Source organism: Aotus nancymaae, unplaced genomic scaffold, assembly GCF_030222135.1.
Source record: "Aotus nancymaae isolate 86718 unplaced genomic scaffold, 86718_ANA_hifiasm-v0.15.2.pri h1tg000016l, whole genome shotgun sequence".
NCBI classification, from domain to species: Eukaryota; Metazoa; Chordata; class Mammalia; order Primates; family Aotidae; genus Aotus; species Aotus nancymaae.
In genome coordinates this window covers 65,248,083-65,268,955 of record NW_026988428.1, presented here as the reverse complement: position 1 = coordinate 65,268,955, position 20,873 = coordinate 65,248,083, and the positions used below count along the sequence as shown (strand labels likewise).

The 20,873-nt window shown below is 36.3% G+C and overlaps 1 protein-coding gene across 4 annotated transcripts in view; it reads right to left on the bottom strand.

Moving 5' to 3' along the window:
• CD163L1 (CD163 molecule like 1) overlaps positions 1 to 20,873 on the bottom strand; it is an 85,680-nt gene that overhangs the window by 4,890 nt on the left and 59,917 nt on the right. For 3 of the 4 annotated variants that reach the window (XM_064377483.1, XM_021671249.2, XM_064377485.1), the window contains 9 exons: positions 18,828 to 19,142; positions 18,411 to 18,725; positions 17,965 to 18,057; positions 17,246 to 17,560; positions 16,177 to 16,497; positions 11,494 to 11,802; positions 11,115 to 11,147; positions 10,256 to 10,366; positions 9,415 to 9,510 (listed from right to left, as the gene is read on the bottom strand). In XM_064377483.1, the coding sequence (XP_064233553.1) occupies positions 9,415 to 9,510; positions 10,256 to 10,366; positions 11,115 to 11,147; positions 11,494 to 11,802; positions 16,177 to 16,497; positions 17,246 to 17,560; positions 17,965 to 18,057; positions 18,411 to 18,725; positions 18,828 to 19,142 (1,908 nt within the window). The remainder of the gene's footprint in view (positions 1 to 9,414; positions 9,511 to 10,255; positions 10,367 to 11,114; positions 11,148 to 11,493; positions 11,803 to 16,176; positions 16,498 to 17,245; positions 17,561 to 17,964; positions 18,058 to 18,410; positions 18,726 to 18,827; positions 19,143 to 20,873) is intronic. The other variant, XM_064377484.1, reaches the window with a different exon arrangement.

Sequence of the window (20,873 nt, the reverse complement as noted above, 5' to 3'; positions counted from 1 at the left end):
ATGAAAAGAGAAGCATTAGATAAGAAATTAATAGTGGTAAAATAAAACTCTTAAATTTTTTTTACTCTTATTTGATCTAACAGATAATTTGCTCATCTTCATTCCCGAAAGTTATTTTTTCTGGATATAGAATTCTGGATTGACAGTTCTTTTCATTTAGGACTTTAAAGATTTTGTTTGTTTTCCTAAGCCCTTTAGAATCTGCATTCGTTTGAATTGTTGTTCCTCTAAACATAATGTGTCATTTTTTGTCTCCTTACTTTTGATATTTTTTCCTTTGTATTTTGTTTTCAGTAATTTGAGCATGATGTATCTGGGAATGTATATATTTAGTTTGGTGTTTGCTGAGCTTCTTAAATCTATTCATGTCTTTAAACAAATTTTTGAAGTTTTCAGCCAATATTTCTTTTTAAAAAAATTTCTGCACCATGTCTAACTTCTCTTTTCTAGTACTCCAATAGCGTGTATATCTTTTTGAGATGGAGTTTTGCTCTTGTCAGCCAGGCTGGAGTGCAATGTCATGATCTCGGCTCACTGCAACCTCTGCCTTCCAGGTTTAAGCAATTCTCCTGCCTCAGCCTCCCAAGTAGCTGGGATTACAGGGACCCACCACCACACCCAGCTAATTTTAGTATTTTAAGTAGAGATGGGGTTTCACCATGTTAGCCAGGCTGGTCTCAAACTCCTGACCTCAGGTGATCCACCCATCTTGGCTTGCCCAAGTGTTGGGATTACAGGCATGAACCACCACACCCCTGCCAATATGTATATCTTTTGATATATCCCCATAGACTCCTCTCTCCTCAATTTTAAGGTATTTTTTCCTCTCTATTTTATTGAATAATTTCCATTGATCTGTCTTGAAGTTCACTGATGTTTTTCTTTTATCTTCATTCTGTTGTTGAGGCAATTCAGTGATTTTTTTTGAAAAATTTTTAAATATTGACATTTTTAATTTTTGAATTTCCATGTGATTCTGTTTCTCTTGAAAATTTCTCTATTAGTTTCTAGAAAGTTTGCCTTTGCCTCATAGAATATGGCTATAATAGCTGTGTTACAGTCTTTGTATGATAATTCCAAACTCTGTTTAATGTAGGTTGGCAACTGCTGGTTGTCTATTCCATGAGAATTGATCAGATACTCCTAGTTATTTGTATATAGAATAGCTTTGGTTTGTATGTTGGATATTTTGAATATTATGTTGTAAGACTTCTGGTCTTACAAAAGTTTTGTTAAACCTTTGGAGAAGGTGGGTTTTTTGTTTTGTTTTAGCAAACGATCAACCCAGTTAGGTTCAGATTGCAAGTTCTGTCTTACCATTTGCAGTGGTTTATTTGGTGTCAATTCAGTTCTCAAAGACTTTGCTATACTGTTCGGACATGCTTTTTGTATGTACCAAGATCAGTTGTTCTGGGATTCGAGTAGTATATATATTTTCTTTTGGCTCTCAAAGCCTTTGCTGTGATTCATTGTGTATGTTCTGCATATTTGCAGCTAAAAGGTAAACTTGATACTTGAATTACTTCAAGACCTCTTCTCCAGATCCTCTGTCTATGGAATTTCCTCTATGTTCTCTAGCTCCCAGTGGCTTCTTTTTCTATTATTTTTTAGCAAGAAAAAAATGGGTTATCTCACAGTTTTATTTTCTCATACTGCAGTGAAGTTTCACATGACTAGGAAGTAAAAGAGAAAAGAGAATGAGGATTTTCCCCAAACTATTTGAACATCAGGGGTCATTCTTTCAGGCTCTGCTATCCAGAGAAATGAATCTTCTCTCAAACTTAGTTGCTTATGCTTCATTGGCTGTAGGAGGGCAGATATGCCTTTGAAATTGGCCGAGGGGTAGGGTCAAGAGAGCAAAATTAAAAATAAGAAGATTCCCTCATATTCCCTGGATCTCCCTTCCCCTGTCCTCTGGCTCGAAAGATGGGCTTTTTTAGGAGTTTCGGAGGAAAGAAAATAAAAATAACAGGAAATTTACCATCACAATCACAATAGCCTTTCCTCAGTTTTTATGTTTCTTTTCAATATGTTATTTACTTTTCAGCATCTTAAGATTTTTTTTTTTTTTTGCAGCCATTACCACCATCTATCTCCAGAATTCTTTTTATCTTGCAAAGTAAAACTCCATGCTAATTAAAGAATAACTCCCCATTCTCCCTCCTTCAGCCCCTGGAAACTACCATTCTACTTTCTGTTTATATGAATTTAATTGCTCTATGTACCTCTTATAAACAAAATCATATAGTATTTGGCTTTTTCTGGCTGACTTACTTCACTTAGCGTAATTATTTCACTTAGCATCATTTCCTCAAAATTCATCTACATTCCATTGTTTATATACACACACATATAAAATGGAGTATTTATATATATAAAGTACATTTATATATTATATATACTATATATTTTTATATATTATTTATATAGATGATATATTTTATATTACTTATGTATTACATATTATATTGCTTATATATTACTTATATATTATAGATTATACATTAATTATACTATTCAGTTATATAAAATACAAAATATAATAAATGATATATGATATGTAAGTATATCATATCTTATGTGGTATATAATATATAACACATAATTAAATTATTCTAATAACTTATTCTATAGTATATTATGTTAATTAATATATTTTATTATTTCTATCAATATGTTAATTATATATTATATATTTTAATAATATATATTATTCCATAGGAATATTATTATTGTTAATTATATGATTATATAATATCTTCTCATAAGTATATAATTATATAGTAAGATATTATATATTATAATGAATAATATATTATATAATTAATTAATAATTATTTTTAATATATATTTTTTATTGTACTTTAGGTTCTGGAGTACATGTGCAGATCATGCAGGATTGTTGATAGGTACATACATGGCAATGTGGTTTGCTGCCTCCATCCCCCTGTCACCTATATCTGGCATTTCTCCCCATGTTATCCCTCCCCAACCTTCCTACCCCCTGCTGTCCCACCCCTAGTCTCTCCCAATAGAACCCAGTGTGTAGTGCTCCCCTCCCTGTGCCCATGTGTTCTCATTGTTCAACACCCGCCTATGAGTGAGAACATTCGGTGTTTGATTCTCTATTCTTGTGTCAGTTTGCTGAGAATGATGGTTTCCAGATTCATCCATGTCCTTACAAAGGACATGAACTCATTGATAATTAATTATTAATATTATATATTATTAATTATTAATATATCAATATATTATATATTATTAATTTATAATTAATAAATTTTAATAAATTATATATTTAATATATTAATTAATATATTATAATTTCATTATATTATAAGTAGATACTATAATTATGTATTATAATATGTCATAATATAAAATTGATAACATATAATACATTACTATGAATATATATAATATACAATAATATGTAATTATAACAACATAATTATGATATATTATATCATTTATAATAATATAATTGTAATATATTATAACATATAATATTAATATATAATAATATAATATAACATAATGGTAAAAGTAGATCTAACATTTGATCCAGCAATCCCACTACTGGGTATTTACCCAGAGGAAAATAAGTCATTTTATGAAAAAGACATTTGTGCAAGCATTTTTATAGCAGCACAATTTGCCATTGTAAAAATATGGACCCAGTCCAATTGTCCATCAATCAACAAGTGGATAAAGAAAACGGGGAATATATACATACCATGGAATACTACTCAGCCATAAAAGGGAAAGAAATAATGGCATTTGCAGCAACCTGGATGGAATTGGATGCCATTTTTCTAAGTGAAGGAATTCAGGAATGGAAAACCAAACATTGTTTATTCTCATTTATAAGTGGGAGCTAAGCTTGAGGATGCAAAGACATAAAAATGATACAATGAACTTTGGGGCTCTGGGGAAAGAGTGAGAATGGGGTGAGGAATAAAAGACTACACATTGGGTAGAGTGTACACTGTCCAGGTAATAGGTTCCCCAGACTCTCAGAAATGACCACTAAAGAACTTATCCATGTAACCAAATATCACCTGTTCCCCTAAAACTACTGAAATAAAACAAACAAGCAAAACACGCTACCAGGGAAAATCACTTAACCACAAAAGAAAATAGTAAGAAAGGAAGAAAGAAGGAGAGGAGTTACAAAATCACCATGAAACAAGAAATAAAATGGCAGTAGTACATCCTTACTTATCACTAATCATACTGAATATAAATGAACTCAGTTCTCCAATTAAAAGGCATAAAGTGGCTGAATGGATAAAGAAACGAGACCCAACTATATGCTGCCTACAAGAAACTCACTCAACCTAAAGGCGCACACATAGACTGAAGGTAAATGGATAGAAAAAGATATTTCATGCAGCTGGAAACCAAAAAAGACAAGAGTACATTTTCTTATGACAGATGAAATACACTACAAATCAAAGATGGTAAGAAAAGAAAGAAGATCACTACATAAAGATAAAGGGGTAAATTCAGCAAGAGGATATAACAGTCATAAATATCGCTGCATCCAACTCCAGATACTCTAGACTAAACAGGTCTAACTGACATTTACAGAACATTTCACCCAACTGCTGCAGAATACACATTCTTTTTATCAGCACCCCAGAATAAACCATATCTTAGGCTGGAAAACAAGTCTCAACAAATTCAGAAAAGTAGAAAGCATATCAAGTATCTTCTCTTACCACAATGGAATAAACTAGAAATCAATGAAAGAGGAACCTCAAAAATACACAAGTGCATGGCAATTAAACAATATGCTTCTGAACAAACAGTGGGTCAATGAGAAATTAAGAAAATTAAGAGATTTTTAAAAAATGGAAATGAAAATACAACATACTGAAATATATGGAATACAGCAAAAAAGCAAAAACAAAATCAAAATACACAAAATAGTACTAAGAGGAAAGTTTATAGCAGTAAACACCCATATCAAATAAGTACATTGAGACCAGCCTGGTCACTATGATGAAACCCCATGTCTACTAAAAATCCAAAAAAGTTAGCTGGGCATGGTGGCATGTGCCTGTAATCCCAGCTGCTCTGGAGGCTCAGGCAGGAGAATTGCTTGAACCCAGGAGGTGGAGGTCACAGTTAGCCAAGATTGTACCCCTGCACTCCAGCCTGGGCAACAGAGTGAGACTCCATCTTAAAAAAAAAAAAAGTAGAAATACTGCAAATAACCAGCTAATGGTGCACCTCAAGGAACAAAAAAATAAAGAACAAACCAAACCCCAAATTAGTAGATAAAAATAAATAATAAACCTCAGAGAAGAAATAAATTAAATTGAGACTTAAAAACTAAAAAGGAGCAAGATCAAAAGTTGATTTTTTTAAAAGATAAACCAAATTGATAAACCTTTAGCTGGACTAAGTAAAAATAGAGAAAACCCAAGTAAATAAAATCAGAAATGAAAAAGGAGAGATAACAATATTTTCTGTAGAAAGACAACAAATCATTTAAAAATATTCTGAACAACTATACACCAACAATTTGGAAAACTTACGAGAAATTGATACATTTCTTGTCATATACAATCAACCAACACTGAACCATGAAAAAATAGAAAAGTTCAACAAATCAGTAACAACTCATGAGATCAAAGCCATAATAATAATAAATTTTTTAAATCTCTCACTAAAGAAAAGCCCAGGACCTGATGCTTCACTGCTGAATTCTATCAAACATTTAAAGAAGAAATAATGCTAATTCTATTCAAACCCTTTAAAAAATTTGAAGAGAACACTTCTAAACTCATTTTATAGAGCCAGCATTACCCTGATACAAAACCAACAAAAAAAGAAGACTCTAGGCCAATGTCACTGATAAACAAAGTTGTAAAAATCCTCACCAAAATATTAGCAAACTAAATTCAACAACACATTAAAAGATTTTTCACCACAATCAAGTGAATTTATTCCAGGAGTGCAAGGATGGTTTAACATAAGTAAATCAATTAAAAAATGATATATTACATTAACAGAATCAAGAACAAAGCCTATATGATCATGTCAATAGATGCTAAAAAATCATTCAGGAAGATTCAACATCCTTTTATGATGAAAAGCCTCAACATCCTGGGTATGGAAGGAACATACTTCAACATAATAAAGACCATGCATGGCAAATCCAAAGCTAACATGATACTAAATGGGGAAAAATAGAAAACATTTCCTCTAAAATGTGGAACAAGACAAAGATGTCCACTTTCACCACATTTATTCAGCATAATACTGGAAGTCTCAGTCACAGAAATTAGGCAAGAGAAAGACATATGGGGCATTCTAGTTGAAAAGAAAGAAGTCAAATTAGCCTTCTTTGCAGACAATATGGTTTTATAGTTATAAAAATCTAAAGACTCCACCAAAAAACTGTAAGAACTAATAAACACACTCAGTAAAGTTACAGAATACAAAATTAACATATAAAAATCAGTAGCATTTATATATGCAATAGCAAATAACCTGAAAAGGAAATCAAAAAAGCAATCCAATTGGCAATAGCTACAAAGAATATAAAATACAGGAATCAGTTTAACCAAGAAGTGAAAGATGTATACAAAGAAAACGAAAACACTGATGAAAGAAATAGAAGAGGACACAAAAATAGAAATATTTCATGCTAATGGATTGACAGAATTAATATTGTTAAATGCCCAAATCAATTACCCAAAGCAATTTACAGATCCAATGTAATCCCTATGAAAATACTAATTGCATTTTTTGCAGAAATAGAAATAACAATCATAAATTTTAGATAGAACAACAGAAGGCCCCCAATAGTCAAAGCTATTCTGAGCAAAAAAACAAAGCTGGAGGCACTCACATTACCTGACTTCAAAATATACTACAAAATTATGGTAAGCAAATCAGCATGGTACTAAAACAGACACAAAAACCAGTGGAACAGAATAGAGAACCCAGATATAAATCCATGCATTTATAGCCAAGCCGCTCTTGACAAATACACCAAGGACATACATTGGGAAAAGACAGTCTCTTCAATAAATGGCACTGGGAAAACTGAATAGCTGTATGCACAAGAATGAAACTAGACTCCATCTCACACCATATAAAAAAATCAAATAAAAATGAATTAAATAGCTAAATGTAAGACCTGAGACTATGAAACTACTAGAAGAAAACATTTGGAAACACTCCAGGATATTGGTCTGAGCAAAGATTCTTGGGTAAGACCTCAAGAGCACAGGCCACCAAAGCAAAAATACAGACAAATAGGATTATGTCAACCAAAAAAGCTTCTGGACAGCAAAGGAAAAATCAACAGAGTGAAGAGACAACCCACAAAGTGGGAGAAAATATTTTCAAACCATCCATCTAATAAACAAGTTAATAATCTAGATACATAAAGAGCTCAGACAACACAATAGCAAAAAAACAACTAATCTGATTTTAAAAATTGTCAAAAGAACTGAACAGACTTTTCTCAAAAGAAGACATACAAATGGCCAATAGATATATAAATAAATGCTCAACAACACTAATAATCAGGGAAACGTAACTCAAAAAGACAATGAGATCACACTTCAGGCAGAATGGCTTTTATCAAAAAGACAGGAAATAATGGATACTGGCGAGGATATGAAGAAAGGAGAACGCTCACACACTATTGATGGGAATGCAAATTAGTATAGTCATTATGGAAAACTGTAGGGAGGTTCCTTAAAAAACTAAAGATAGTATTACTATATGATTCAGTAATTCCACTTCTGAGTATATATCAAAAAAAAAAAAAGAAAATCATATATGAAAGTGATAGCTGCACCGTGTTTATTACAGCACTGTTTATAATAGCCAAAATACGGAATCAGCCTATGTGTCCATCAATGAATGAATGGGTAAAGAAAATGTGGTATATACACACACATTTTCAGCCATAAAAAATGGAATCCTGTTATTTGTAGTAACATGATGGAACTGGAGGTCATTATGTTAAATGAAATAAGCCAAGCACAGAAAGACAGATACCCATGTACTCATTCATATGTGGGAGCTAAAATTGTTGATCCCATGAAGATAGAGAGTAGATTAGTGGTTACCAGAGGCTGGGAAGGGTAAGGGAAAGGGAGGATAAAGAGAGGTTGATTGAGTACAAATATACGATTATAAGAAATAAAACCTAGAGTTTGATAATCAATAAGGTGACTATAATCTATTTCAAAATAGCTGAAAGAGAATAATTCAGATGTTTCTGGTGTAATGCAAAGACAAATATTTGAGGTGACAGATACCCCAATTATACGAATTTGATCTTTATAAATTATATGAATGTACTAAATTATCACATATGCCTAGAGAATATGAACGTTATTTTCAATACAAAAACAAAATTTTAAAACAATATTAATTAAAAATAACAGTGAGATGCCACTTGTCAAATACTAAATTAGCAACGTTATAAATGATGAAAGTATTTAGTGTCAGTGATTATTCAGTAAAATACATTCTCATGGCCGGGCGCGGTGGCTCAAGCCTGTAATCCCAGCACTTTGGGAGGCCAAGGCGGGCGGATCACGAGGTCAAGAGATCCAGACCATGCTGGCCAACATGGTGAAATCCCGTCTCTACTAAAAATAAAAAAATAAAAAAATAAAATTAGCTGGGCGTGGCGGTGCGCACCTGTAGTCCCAGTTACTCGGGAGGCTGAGGCAGGAGAATTGCTTGAACCCGGGAGGCGGAGGTTGCAGTGAGCCGAGATTGCCTCACTGCACTCCAGCCTGGCACCTGGCAACAGAGTGAGACTCTGTCTCAAAAAAAAAAAAAAAAAAAAAAATTCTCATTTATAACTTAGAGTAGTAAAATTTTTTATGGCTATTGGAAAGTCTCTTTGCCAGATGGTGTTCATTGTATTGTCACAGTAATTCCACTACAAGTTATTTCCAAAAAAGGTTTAGTTTTATGCACTGTTTTGTCCACTCTATATATCATGATAAAACTTTTTAAAATAATTATCAATGTACAAATATAGATAAGATTCAAGGAACTTAGCCACCACATTAAAAAATAATGTAATGAAATTGGAAAATAATTATGGTTTACTGGGTTTGGAATGAAATTGTGGACAAAATATTTGACTGATTATTAGAAGAAATAATACTTTTTATTTTAGTCTTCTGTGCTTGGTGCCTCTGCCATGAACTCAATATAACCCTGAGGATGAAATAAGCAAGAATGTATATTCCGGTTTTCTTAATTTTGAGTCATATTTTATTTTATCTATTTCCCATTTGTTTTCCTTTGATTTTGTATAAGAGGCTGAAACACATCTCCATTGAGGAGAATTTCTAATTATCAGTGGAATTGCCTCATATTCCCACCCTCTCCATGGAATGAGGCCCCTGGAGTTGCACAGACCTGAGGTTCTTATCCCATGTGGGTCCTCTGTCTTGAGGCAGGTCTCCATCTCATGGAATAAATTCTCCTCAAGAGAACCCCTTCTTCTAGATGAAACTGAAAATGGATGCTTCATGGTTAGGATTCAGATTCAAATGGCCTATCCCTTATATTAGGACAGTTAATGCTAAGGTTTGACACATATTAATCCCTCTGCGCTAAAATCCAATGGCCTTTTTGGCACCTACCCCTGCTAGTGTATTTTTAATATTTATTCTCCTTTTTCTTGAACCATTGAAATTCCTCTACTTTTATTACCAAGTTCTTTACATAGTATTTACTATGTGCTGGTCATTTTTCATACAGATGATTAATTTATTTAACTATCTTAACAACCTAATGAGTTAGTACTGTTATTATCTTTACAAATTAAGAAACTGGAGTTTGGAAAGGTAGTTTCTAGCCAAAGGCCACACAGCTAGTAAATTATATGAGTGGTGTTCAAACCCCTTGTTCTTAATCTTCCACCATGCTTCCACATTTTCTATTGGTTATTTCTGCAATCTAGATCCTGAACCAAAACATACAATTACCTTCCTTCTGTCAGCTGAGATCTTTGCCTATGTGACTCATCATCTGCATTTCAGGCTGCAGCTTCTAAAAGATTGCATTTGTATAAATGGGAATTGTGGATTGGCTGATTCTTGATCATTCCACATGCGTCTGCACTTGGCCTGGTACTTTCCAATCCATCTCACTCAAGGTGGCCAGTGCATTTCTCCCTCTCTGCAGGAAGCCCCCATCCTGTGTGCCCTTGGTGGCAGGTAACTCACATTTTATGCAATCCCAGTGGGGCTCTCACCTCTGTGGGGCAGATGTTTTTGTTTCTGAACTTGACACCACGTGAGAAATAGAATAAACAGAACCAGGAGAAGGAGCCCAAAGACACTAGATAAAATAAGTGCTGAATGACCTGTATAGAAATTAAACATTGATAAGTATTAAACCAGTAAATATCAAATGTGGGTTTATACACTGGAAAAAAACTGGTTCCCTAGTTGCTGAGAAGAATGATGGCTATACGTTTCAACATATTCATGAACAGTACATAATCTCTGAGAGCTATTTTAGATGAAAACTATCTTGGAACAACTGAATCCAAATCTTTCTGTAATTCTATTGCCCTAAATTACTTCCAATTTTACACAAAAGAATCAATAATTAAATCTTTCCTCTTGCATTGCATTCATTACTAAAACACCAGACTCAGAAAACACTAAGGTCTGATCTGTTTCTTTTTCTTTTCTTTTTCTTTCTTTCTTTGTTGTTGTTGTTTTGAGATGGAGTCTCACTCCATCACCCAGGCTGAGTGCAGTGGCACGATCTCGGCTCCCTGCAGCCTCTGCCTCCCGGGTTTAAGCAATTCCCCTGAAGCTTGAGCTGTTTCTGCCAGTCTCATAAAGACTATTTGAGAACCTAAAGAGATAATTCTATCTATGAGGGTAGCAAGAGAGTCTTATCGTTCTCTGCATGTAAAAAGGATTTTTCTGAAGAAGGATTGCGTAGCAAAGCAGTCACAGAGCTACCGATACCACTGGCTGCCATCCACAGTCTCGTATTTCTGCAGTCCTCAGTCTTCTTTGATTATCGTAGCAGTTTCTGCCCTCCCTTGACCTTCCATATAACCTTAGGTTATACCACTGAGAGGCAGAAAACTATACCTGAGGAGGCATTCAGTGATTTCAGCGACTGTCCTGAGAGAGAGAGAGGGAGAGAGAGAAGATGTAAATGAAAGAAAAGGAACTGGATGTTCTTTTTACACCTGTGAATATCAAATGCCATTTAAAATATCACACAGAATCCTCTTGCTTGGAAGTCTAAGGCTAAATCCAGCTTTTTTTCCCTCAAAATTATGGGGGCTATTTTAGATAACTGTGGAACGTTATCTGATTTAGTTGGGGCAAAACATTAGTTTAACACAGCCTTTCATTCTTCAGCAAGAAGTCCTAGTAACTTCAGCTCGACTATCTGAGGCTGTTTCCCAATGTCCTTTACCCTTAGTAGGGGGCTCAGTTTAAGTGCAGCCTTTTTTACACTTACCAGAGCACCTCACACCAGCATCTTCCTTGTGTCCACAGTCACTTTGTCCCCAGGGTTTGGCATGACACTCCCATAGAAATGACTCATTTCCCTTGCACTGCATCTCATCCAACCAGATAGGTCCAGTTCCCTGGCCAAACGCAGCCTCCCTCAGGGCAGCCAGAGCAGAGCCACAGCCCAGCTGCTGACATACCACTTCCGCCTCGGCCAGGTCCCAGGAATCATCACATACTGTGCCCCAGGAGCCTTCGTGCCAGATCTCCACTCTCCCAGAGCACTCCGTGTCTCCTCCACGCACTCTTATTTTATCTACAAAGGCACAAAACATTGCTGTCTTTACTCCTGAAGGAGGTTGTGGGAGAACGCTGAGGTAGAAAAACTTGAAAGTAGTAAATGTGTTTGATGAATATGGGTGTGGTAAGGAAGGCAGAATTTCAATGTCACGTAGATTAGAGAATGACCTGTAAAGTGAATAAGCCCCTACACATGACTGTGGTTGGTCCTAGTCACAGTCAAGGGGTGAAGCATCTCCAGCAAGGCCAAACCAGATATTTATTTTCTACTCTAGATGTTTGAAAACAAAACATATTGATTTCATTTTCCAAAGTTCAATGTTCTATCTGACCCAAACACCCTATCTTGCTCCTCTCATTTTCACTATTTCTCCAAATATAACTAATGTTCATTTGGCTCAAGTCTGGTCTATAGACTGTTGCTTCTTCGATGCCCTCCAATTATCAGTCCTTTCTTGCCTTCACTTCACTCCTTGTAAAGTATGTATACTAAGATGATAATTACAAACATTCTCTTTCCCGAATGAACAATGCCTTGGCACTAGTGACCTCTCATCACACCTACATGGCTGTATACAAATGCAGGATAAACCTAACTCTCTACCTCCTTCAAGCCAGTTCCTGAAATACTGAGTTTCACTGCAGATAATTATAACTGGGGCCATTTTAAACTTGCTGTCAAAAAAGTCTGCAGAATCATCAATATTTTAGAATGATATTATCATTTTTATTTCTCATTCTTCATTATTTTGTTAAATGTTCCTTCATATTCTAAGCCTCTGCCTTGCCTCTGCCCACCAATAACATGAAGACCAAAAGAGAATCTCAGGATTTCTCTATTGGACTTTAGTTTCTGTAATAGCATAGGAAAAGCTAAAGTTTCAGTAGATAATGAACTTTTAGGTAACTTGTCTTCTATTCCAAAGGGCTTTTTGATCTAAACATCTCATCCCCAAGTCAATTAACCTGATAACTTTCACATGCACCCTTTAAAAAGTCTTCTTTCTCCTTGTCATAGGAGCCCCTATCCAGTTACCATGTTAGCCCTTTTCTCTCTCTCATAGCCAAAGATCTTGAAAGAGTTTGATTTTTCTCTTCATTTTTGTAAATCTCTGTCTCATTAATAAATACTTTTAGACTAGCTTCTACCTCCTACTAATACAGAGTGCATCACTGATTGGCTATCTCATAATAAATTCGATTTTTTTTTTAATTGCATTTTAGGTTTTGGGGTACATGTGAAAAACATGCAAGATTGTTGCATAGGTGCACACGTGGCAGTGTGATTTGCTGCCTTCCTCCCCTTCACCTATATGTGGCATTTCTCCCCATGCTATCTCTCCCCAACTCCCCACCCCCCGCTGTTCCCCCTCCCTCCCCCCCAACAGACCCCAGTGTATAGTGCTCCCCTCCCTGTGTCCATGTGTTCCCATTGTTCAACACCCGTCTATGAGTGAGAACATGCAATGTTTAATTTTGTGTTCTTGTGTCAGTTTGCTGAGAATGATGGTTTCCAGGTTCATCCATGTCCCTACAAAGGACGCAAACTCATCGTTTTTGATGGCTGCATAATATTCCATGGTGTATATGTGCCACATTTTTCCTGTCCAGTCTATCATCGATGGGCATTTGGGTTGGTTCCAGGTCTTTTCTATTGTAAACTGTGCTGCAACAGAGTATGTTTTTTAATTCTACTTCTTTGCTATGGTTTGGCTGTCCCCAGCCAAATCTCAAATTGTAGCTCCCATAATTCCCATGTGCTGTGGGAGGGACCTGGTGGGAGGTAATTGAATCATGGGCTGGGTCTTTCCTGTGCTGTTCATGTGATAGTGAGTAAGTCTTGCAAGAGCTGATGGTTTTATAAAGGGGAGGTTCCCTGCACACACTCTTTTGCCTGCCACCATGTTAAGACCTGACTTTGCTCCTCCTTTGCCTTCCGCCATGATTGTGAGGCCTGCCCAACCATGTGGAACTGTGAGTCCATTAAGCCTTTTTTGTTTATAAGTTACCCAGCCTCGGGTATGTCTTTATTAGCAGCATGATAATTGACTAATACATTCTTTAATCCTTTCACAAAATTGACTCAAGAAAATGAGATTAACCCAGTAGTCCTAGACATTCTTTTTAAGTATTAACAAATTACCATCCAAAATAGCTATAGTTATCTCTCTCAAATACTGAAATATAATTTTATTCCATGTAATATTAAAGATCATACAAGTTGGCAGAATTTATCCGGTAATTTTATATTGCAACAAATCTTCAATACTAAAATCAACAAATATAAAAAGAGCACTAAAGAAAATCTAAGGCATAGTATCATTCATATTCATATAGATGCAAAATTTTAATGTAAAATATTGAAAAGTAAAACTTAAGATAGTTGAAATCCAAAATTTCAGGTAATATAATTGATTAAATGGAAAAATAGATTTTGGAAAGAAAATATTGAGAAATATGACTAAAATAATTTTCTGCATGCTTAAGGATATTTAATGTGATGTTAACTAAAACGGAAAAATAACTTGAATTTTCTAAACGTCCAATGACAGGCCTGTGGTGCATGAGATTATAGTATATCATATTACCATATGATATACTATATCATATGGTATATCATATGATATAGTATAAGAAATATGCTTTAGTGTGAGAAAATATTACTAAATCAAAAGAGCAAGCAGCACGAATACACATAGTATAACATTTTTGCAATAATATACATGAATATATATAAAATACATACAGATATATGATACTCAAGAGTATAACATCAGCTAATATAGTATCAACTGATCATGGCATTATAGGTGATATTTGTATTTTTTCAAGACTTCTGTTTTTTTTTTTTTTTCAAATTCTTGTTTGGGGAATGATATTGTGTGATAAAATTATAATAGTAAAAGGAAGCAAAGTGCTTAAAAATATAAACCACAGGCCAGGCGCGGTGGCTCACGCCTGTAATCCCAGCACTTTGGGAGGCCAAGGTAGGTAGATCACGAGGTCAAGAGATCGAGACCATCCTGGCCAACATGGTGAAACCCCATCTCTACTAAAAATACAAAAATTAGCCAGGCGTTTGGTATGTGCTTGTAGTCCCAGCTACTTGGGAGGCTGAAGCAGAAGAATCGCTTGAACCTGGGAGGTGGAGGTTGCAGTGAGCCGAGACTGCGCCACTGTGCTCCAGTCTGGCAACAGAGCAAGACTCCGTCTCAAAAAAAAAAAAAAAAAATATATATATATAAACCACAAATGGACAATATTCATAAATAATGTCCATATCCACTACTAACCAAATACATGCAAATTATGTTGCAATAGGTGAAATTTTAATCTGGGAATTAATTACATGTATGTCTGTATGTGTTTCTCTCTGTGTGTAACATTGGTAGGAAGGGTGAAATAAAATCGATGCTCTCATATACTGGTGATAAGAATGAAAACTAACACAGGCTTTCTGCTGGAGCAATTAACTAGTACATATAAAGATACATAAAAAATGTTCACTCATTTTACCCACTCATCATGAGATTAGAAATACAACCTTCAGATATAATCAGAGGTTCACTGAAAATGAATAAGGGTGCTTATGATGACATTATTTATACTTGTTCGACATTGAGAAATAGCCTTAAAACCAATAATCACATGATTATTTATGTTCACATGATAAAATACTGCATGCCATTTGAAGGCTATTTATTGAAATTAGAATATATTTACAGTATACTTTTACATATAAAAGTAGGATACAGAAATCCTACTTTATGCATACGTGGTATTATACATGTATAAATACACTGTAATACATTATACACATATATAGTATCTACATTTTATATACACAATCATAACTTTAAGTTTCTGAACAAAAGATAGACTAATAGTTAATGTTTCTGAATATTGGTAATAGTTATTTTTGATAATCAGATTAAATGTGAAATGAATTTATTATTTATAATTGTACAATTTCTAAAATCTCTACAATAAACATATTAAATTTTAATCAAATAGGACAATTTACAAGTGCCTTATAAATAATTAACTAACTTCTCATAGTAAAATGTTCTGCAGGAAAAAATAGAAGTGCTTAATGTCCCCGAATAATTTACATTTCCTCAAAAGTTCTGAGCTTTCTAGAATTTGTAAGACAAAACATATCCTATTTTTCATTTTTTAAAACCCTATAATTGTTTATGAGTTGTTATCCTTTTAAAACTAAACCAAAATAATAAAATTTCAATATACAACTGATGTGATAAATCAGCATTTAGTTTCATGTACTTTTCAGTGAGTCTGCCATGTGTTCCTGGATGGAAAGATTTGCTATTTGTGGTAAATTATATTTCACAGGGTTTAAGTGACAGCCAGTGTTTAGAAAGATACCCACCTTCACATGTGATCCAGGTCTCTTCTTCTGGGCTAGAGATTCTTCGCTCCCACGGTGCAGACAGGCACTGCCATATGGAGATATGCATTTTAGGACATTGAATGTCATCCACCCACATGAAACCAGAGCCTGTCTTAGATAAAGGGACGAGGCCGACAACTCCATTCTCTGCACAGCCCAGCTGCCTGCACACAATCCCTGCTGTGGCTGTGGTGATGTTCCTCCTGCCAACGCTGCCCCAGGTCCCATTATAGAAGACTTCCAATCTTCCAGCACAGCTCTCCGTTTCAGTTTCACTGTAGAGCCTCAAGGCTGTGAATTCTAGAGAAAAATACAAAACCTAGTGTTAAATATTTCCTTTGGAGTTGGAAAATTCCTCCCCAAGGAATCCATTTCTTCCCAATAGGGCTCACGCTACAATTCCGTAAATCAGTCTAACATATTAACAGCATATTATCTGATGGAAACTGGCGGTCTTGTGTGATTTCAGCGTTAGCGAGAGTTTCCCAAGAAAAGTATTTGAGCATTAAATTTGTATCAACAAGTTAAACTGCAACATTCTACATGTTACTCTGGAACATAAATTCGATTCAGAAAATTATCAGGAGGTTAATCCCATTTGCAGGGATGTCCAAGGGAGAGAATACAGGCGGACAGAAACTAACAACCATGGCTGCAGGCTATTAAAAGCCTAAAACAGAACAGAACAACAAAATATGGCCGACTGAACACGGTTGGTAGTGTATTCTCAGACAAGTTATTCAATGCCTTTTGACCTCTTAGGGTCAAAGTGGATGTAACATAAGGTCCCTTTTTTGGGGTCCAACCTTCTCTGACAGTAAGACCAACCTTCTATTTTTTCTCAGTTATGAATGATACCCAGACAAATGAAATATGACAAGTGTATTAAGAAATCAGTATAAGAATAGGATTAAAATCAAATGTATTTTTTGTTGTTGTTTTTTTGTTCTGTTTGTATTCCTAAGCTACTTTTCACTACACTTTACATTTGTTGTGTGTGCATGTGTGTGCACGTGTGTGTAGAGGGTGAAAAGGTAGCAACACAGACCTGAGCAGATGACCCCTGCGTCCTCCTTGTGCCTGCAGTTGTGCTGCCCCCAGCCCCGGGAGGGGCACTGCCACAAGTGGGACTCCGTTCCTGTGCAGTTCAGGTCATCCAGCCAGATGGGCCCTGACCCCGCCCCAAAGTGAGCAGAGATCGTGGCATTGAGGGCCTTTCCACAGCCCAGCTTTCGGCACACTACGTGGGCATCGCTTAGGTCCCAGCCATCATCACAGACGGTGCCCCAGAAGCCGTCGTAATAGATCTCTACTCTCCCGGCACAGCGGCTGTTCCCGTCCACCAGGCGGAGCTGTTTGTCCTCTTAAAGGAGAAAGTCCAGTTAATAAATCACATTCTTTAAAGCTGCAGTGGCCGGTCGCGGTGGCTCAAGCCTGTAATCCCAGCACTTTGGGAGGCTGAGGTGGGAGGATCACAAGGTCAGGAGATCGAGACCATCCTGGCCAATATGGTGAAACCCCGTCTCTACTAAAAATACAAAAATCAGCTGGGCATGGTGGCGCACGCCTGTAATCCCAGCTACTCAGGAGGCTGAGGCAGGAGAATTGTTTGAACTCAGGAGGCGGAGGTTGCAGTGAGCCGAGATTGCGCCACTGCACTCCAGTCTGGCGCCTGGTGACGGAGCGAGACTCTGTCTCAAAAAAAAAAAAAAAAAAAAAAAAAAAAAAAAAAAAGCTGCAGTGTTTCGTAAGACTGATTCTGCTTACCTAAGCAGACGAAAACACCGCCCTCCGGAACTGCAGGCAAATATGGGTCAGATAAATTTGCAGGGCATAGAAACACTGGCTGGGTCAGGTTTCCTGGTGGAAGGTACAGGAAATAAGGCAAAAGTAAGACCAAAATACATGGAAAAGGTTGAAGAGTTCTGTGATAACATGGAATAAGCAATCACGATAATAAGGACTTTTCAAACCCTGTCATCTATTGAAATCATTTTTATTAATAATGTCTACTCCTAAATCCCAAACACAGAGGTGTTAACTTCACCCTAGGAATGGCCCTAGTTATCTTTATTTCTTACATGTTACTCTGACTGTCATGCCTATCCTCCCTCCACCTGTGCCCTCATTTTCTTAACCCTCTTTCCTTTAATCTCACACTCCCATATCTGGGCTGTGTTGACAGTAGTTGACCATAAGCACTGTTCTCTTACCTGTGCAGGTCACAGAGACAGTATTTTCATGGATACAGGGAGGTGCTCCAAGAACTGTCATTGGACAGCTATCCAGAACTGACTCATTCCCTGAGCAATGAAAACTGTGTCCCCAAACACGACCACTTCCTTCTCCAATATATTTTCCTCCTGTGGTTGAGGCAGCAACCCCACAGCTGAGCTGTCTGCATAGAACATGGGCATCTTCTAGGTCCCAGTGGGTGTCACACAGTGAGCCCCAGTATCCAAACACCTTGAGCTCCACTTGCCCCTCACACTGGGATTTGCCATTCACAAGTCGGGCATCTGTATATCCTGGGGGAGACAGGGCCATAGAAGAGACATCATGATGTATCAGCTCCAGCCCCGTACTCCCCATCTCTAGCCCCGACCAATTAAGATTATTAAAAATCTCACGAGAACAGACAACTCCAACTTCTCTGCCGTGGATACAAGTGTCTTCCGGGTGTTGAACTGTGGGGCATGATGCAAGGTAAGTTTCACTCCCTTCACACTGGAACTTTTCGGTCCAAGTTAGACCATTCCCTTTTTCAAAGTGAGCTCCCACAGAAAGAGCTATGGCCTCTCCACAGTTTAATTCTCTGCACAGCACATGGGCAGCAGGAAGAGAGAAATCAGAATCACAGACAGAGCCCCATGTGTCTCCATGTTTCACTTCAACAAGTCCAGAACAGGGCGTATCAGCTCCAACCAGCCTGGGCTGCCTGTGGGCTACAAAATAGTATTTCAAAGGTTAGTTTTTCGGGTTTTCCAATATCTATCCCTGTCTCCAATCTCCACATCTAACCCCGGGGCAGTTTTTCTCCATTCATTAGAACATCCCATTCGTAGGGGCTCAGAGAATAATATTTGCAGTACAGACTTAAGTTCATAGATCTGGATTACATACATATTTTCTATGTCTTGGTGATCCACCAATCCTAGATTTAGAACTCTCTGAAGGAAATGAATTGCACAATTTGTATACACTGAAAAACACTGACTGAGTAACCTCAGCATTAAACAGTATATATTAAGATTTGTAGTCATCTTAACAAGATGGTATAAAATAAGAATAGAAGGACTTCTACCTACTGGGTCAGATCCCAGGAATCTATCTAAATGAGCAATTTATAAACAACCAAAAAATGCTGCCCATTATTCTGACTCTATTCTTTGCAGAAAAACTACTTATATTAGTAACGTAAGTTGTCTGTCTCCAACCCAGGCATATTTCCAAACTCCTGACTCATTTATCCAATTTCCGTCTAGCATTTCCACTTGGATTTCTTATAGACATCTCAGTGTGAATTCCTTGAAGTCTTTTCAAGCACCTATCTAAGGCTGCAGGCTTCCATATTTCTATTGATGGAACTCCATCATTCCAGAGACTCAAATATTTAGAAATAATTCTTGACTTCTGTTACATAATATATCTTGCCTTTCAGAAAGTTTTGTTTTCTGTATTTTCAAAGTATGTCCACAATCCCAAAACTTCTCACCCCATCAAGCCTAGCACCTGGATTGAACCACCAACATTACTTGTCTGAGTTACTGTAATAGATTCCTACAGATTCCCTATTTCTATAATTATTCCTCTATAGTTCATCTTTTAAAAAATAAAAATCCAAAGAGGTCATTTAAAATGATCTATCAGGTTAACTCAGTATTCTGCCCCAAATCCTCCCATGACTCTGTATTTCACTCAGAGTAAAAACCTAAACTCCTACGAAGACCTGCCTGTCCCTGAGTGACCTTCCCCTGCTCATTTACCTCTCTTGGTGCTATGTCCTGATGTTTTACTTACTGCTCTTCAGCTGTGCTGGATTCCTTTCTCTTCTTCAAACATATCAGGCATAATCCTGCCCCAAGGCTTTTGAACTGGCTGCATCTCCATTTGTATTTTCCTTCTGCATATATGCACACAACTGACTCTCTCATCCCCTTCAAGTCTTTGTCTATGTTTCACCTTTTAAGTAAGGCCTACCCCAATCATTTTATTTGGAATTTCATTCTGTCCTATAAATACTCTGAATTCTATTTTCTAGTTCTATTTTTTTCTATAGCCCCCTAACATCAGCTAGTAGCATGTATTTTACTTCCTCACAGAAAGTGATGTTCTTTTGAACAGTACTACTCTAGAATCTCCTATCCATAAAAAAAAAAATTGAGTAACTCCCCTGGAGATTATATTCCTTTTTAGTCATTACCTTATCTATTTATTCGCCTTAAAATTCAACTTTTTGGAAATAATCTATGCCTATTATTCTAACATCTTTACCTCCCATTTCCTTCTCAACTTGAAATGATCTCCTTTTTCTAATGTGACAAAACTACTTTTACTAAATTTATTCATGACTTCTCTGTTGCTAAACTTGGTGGAAATTGTTTAGTTTCATCTATATTGGCCTTTTAGGTTTTTTCCAGAATTGATTTCCCCATCTTTTTGAAACATCTTCTTCC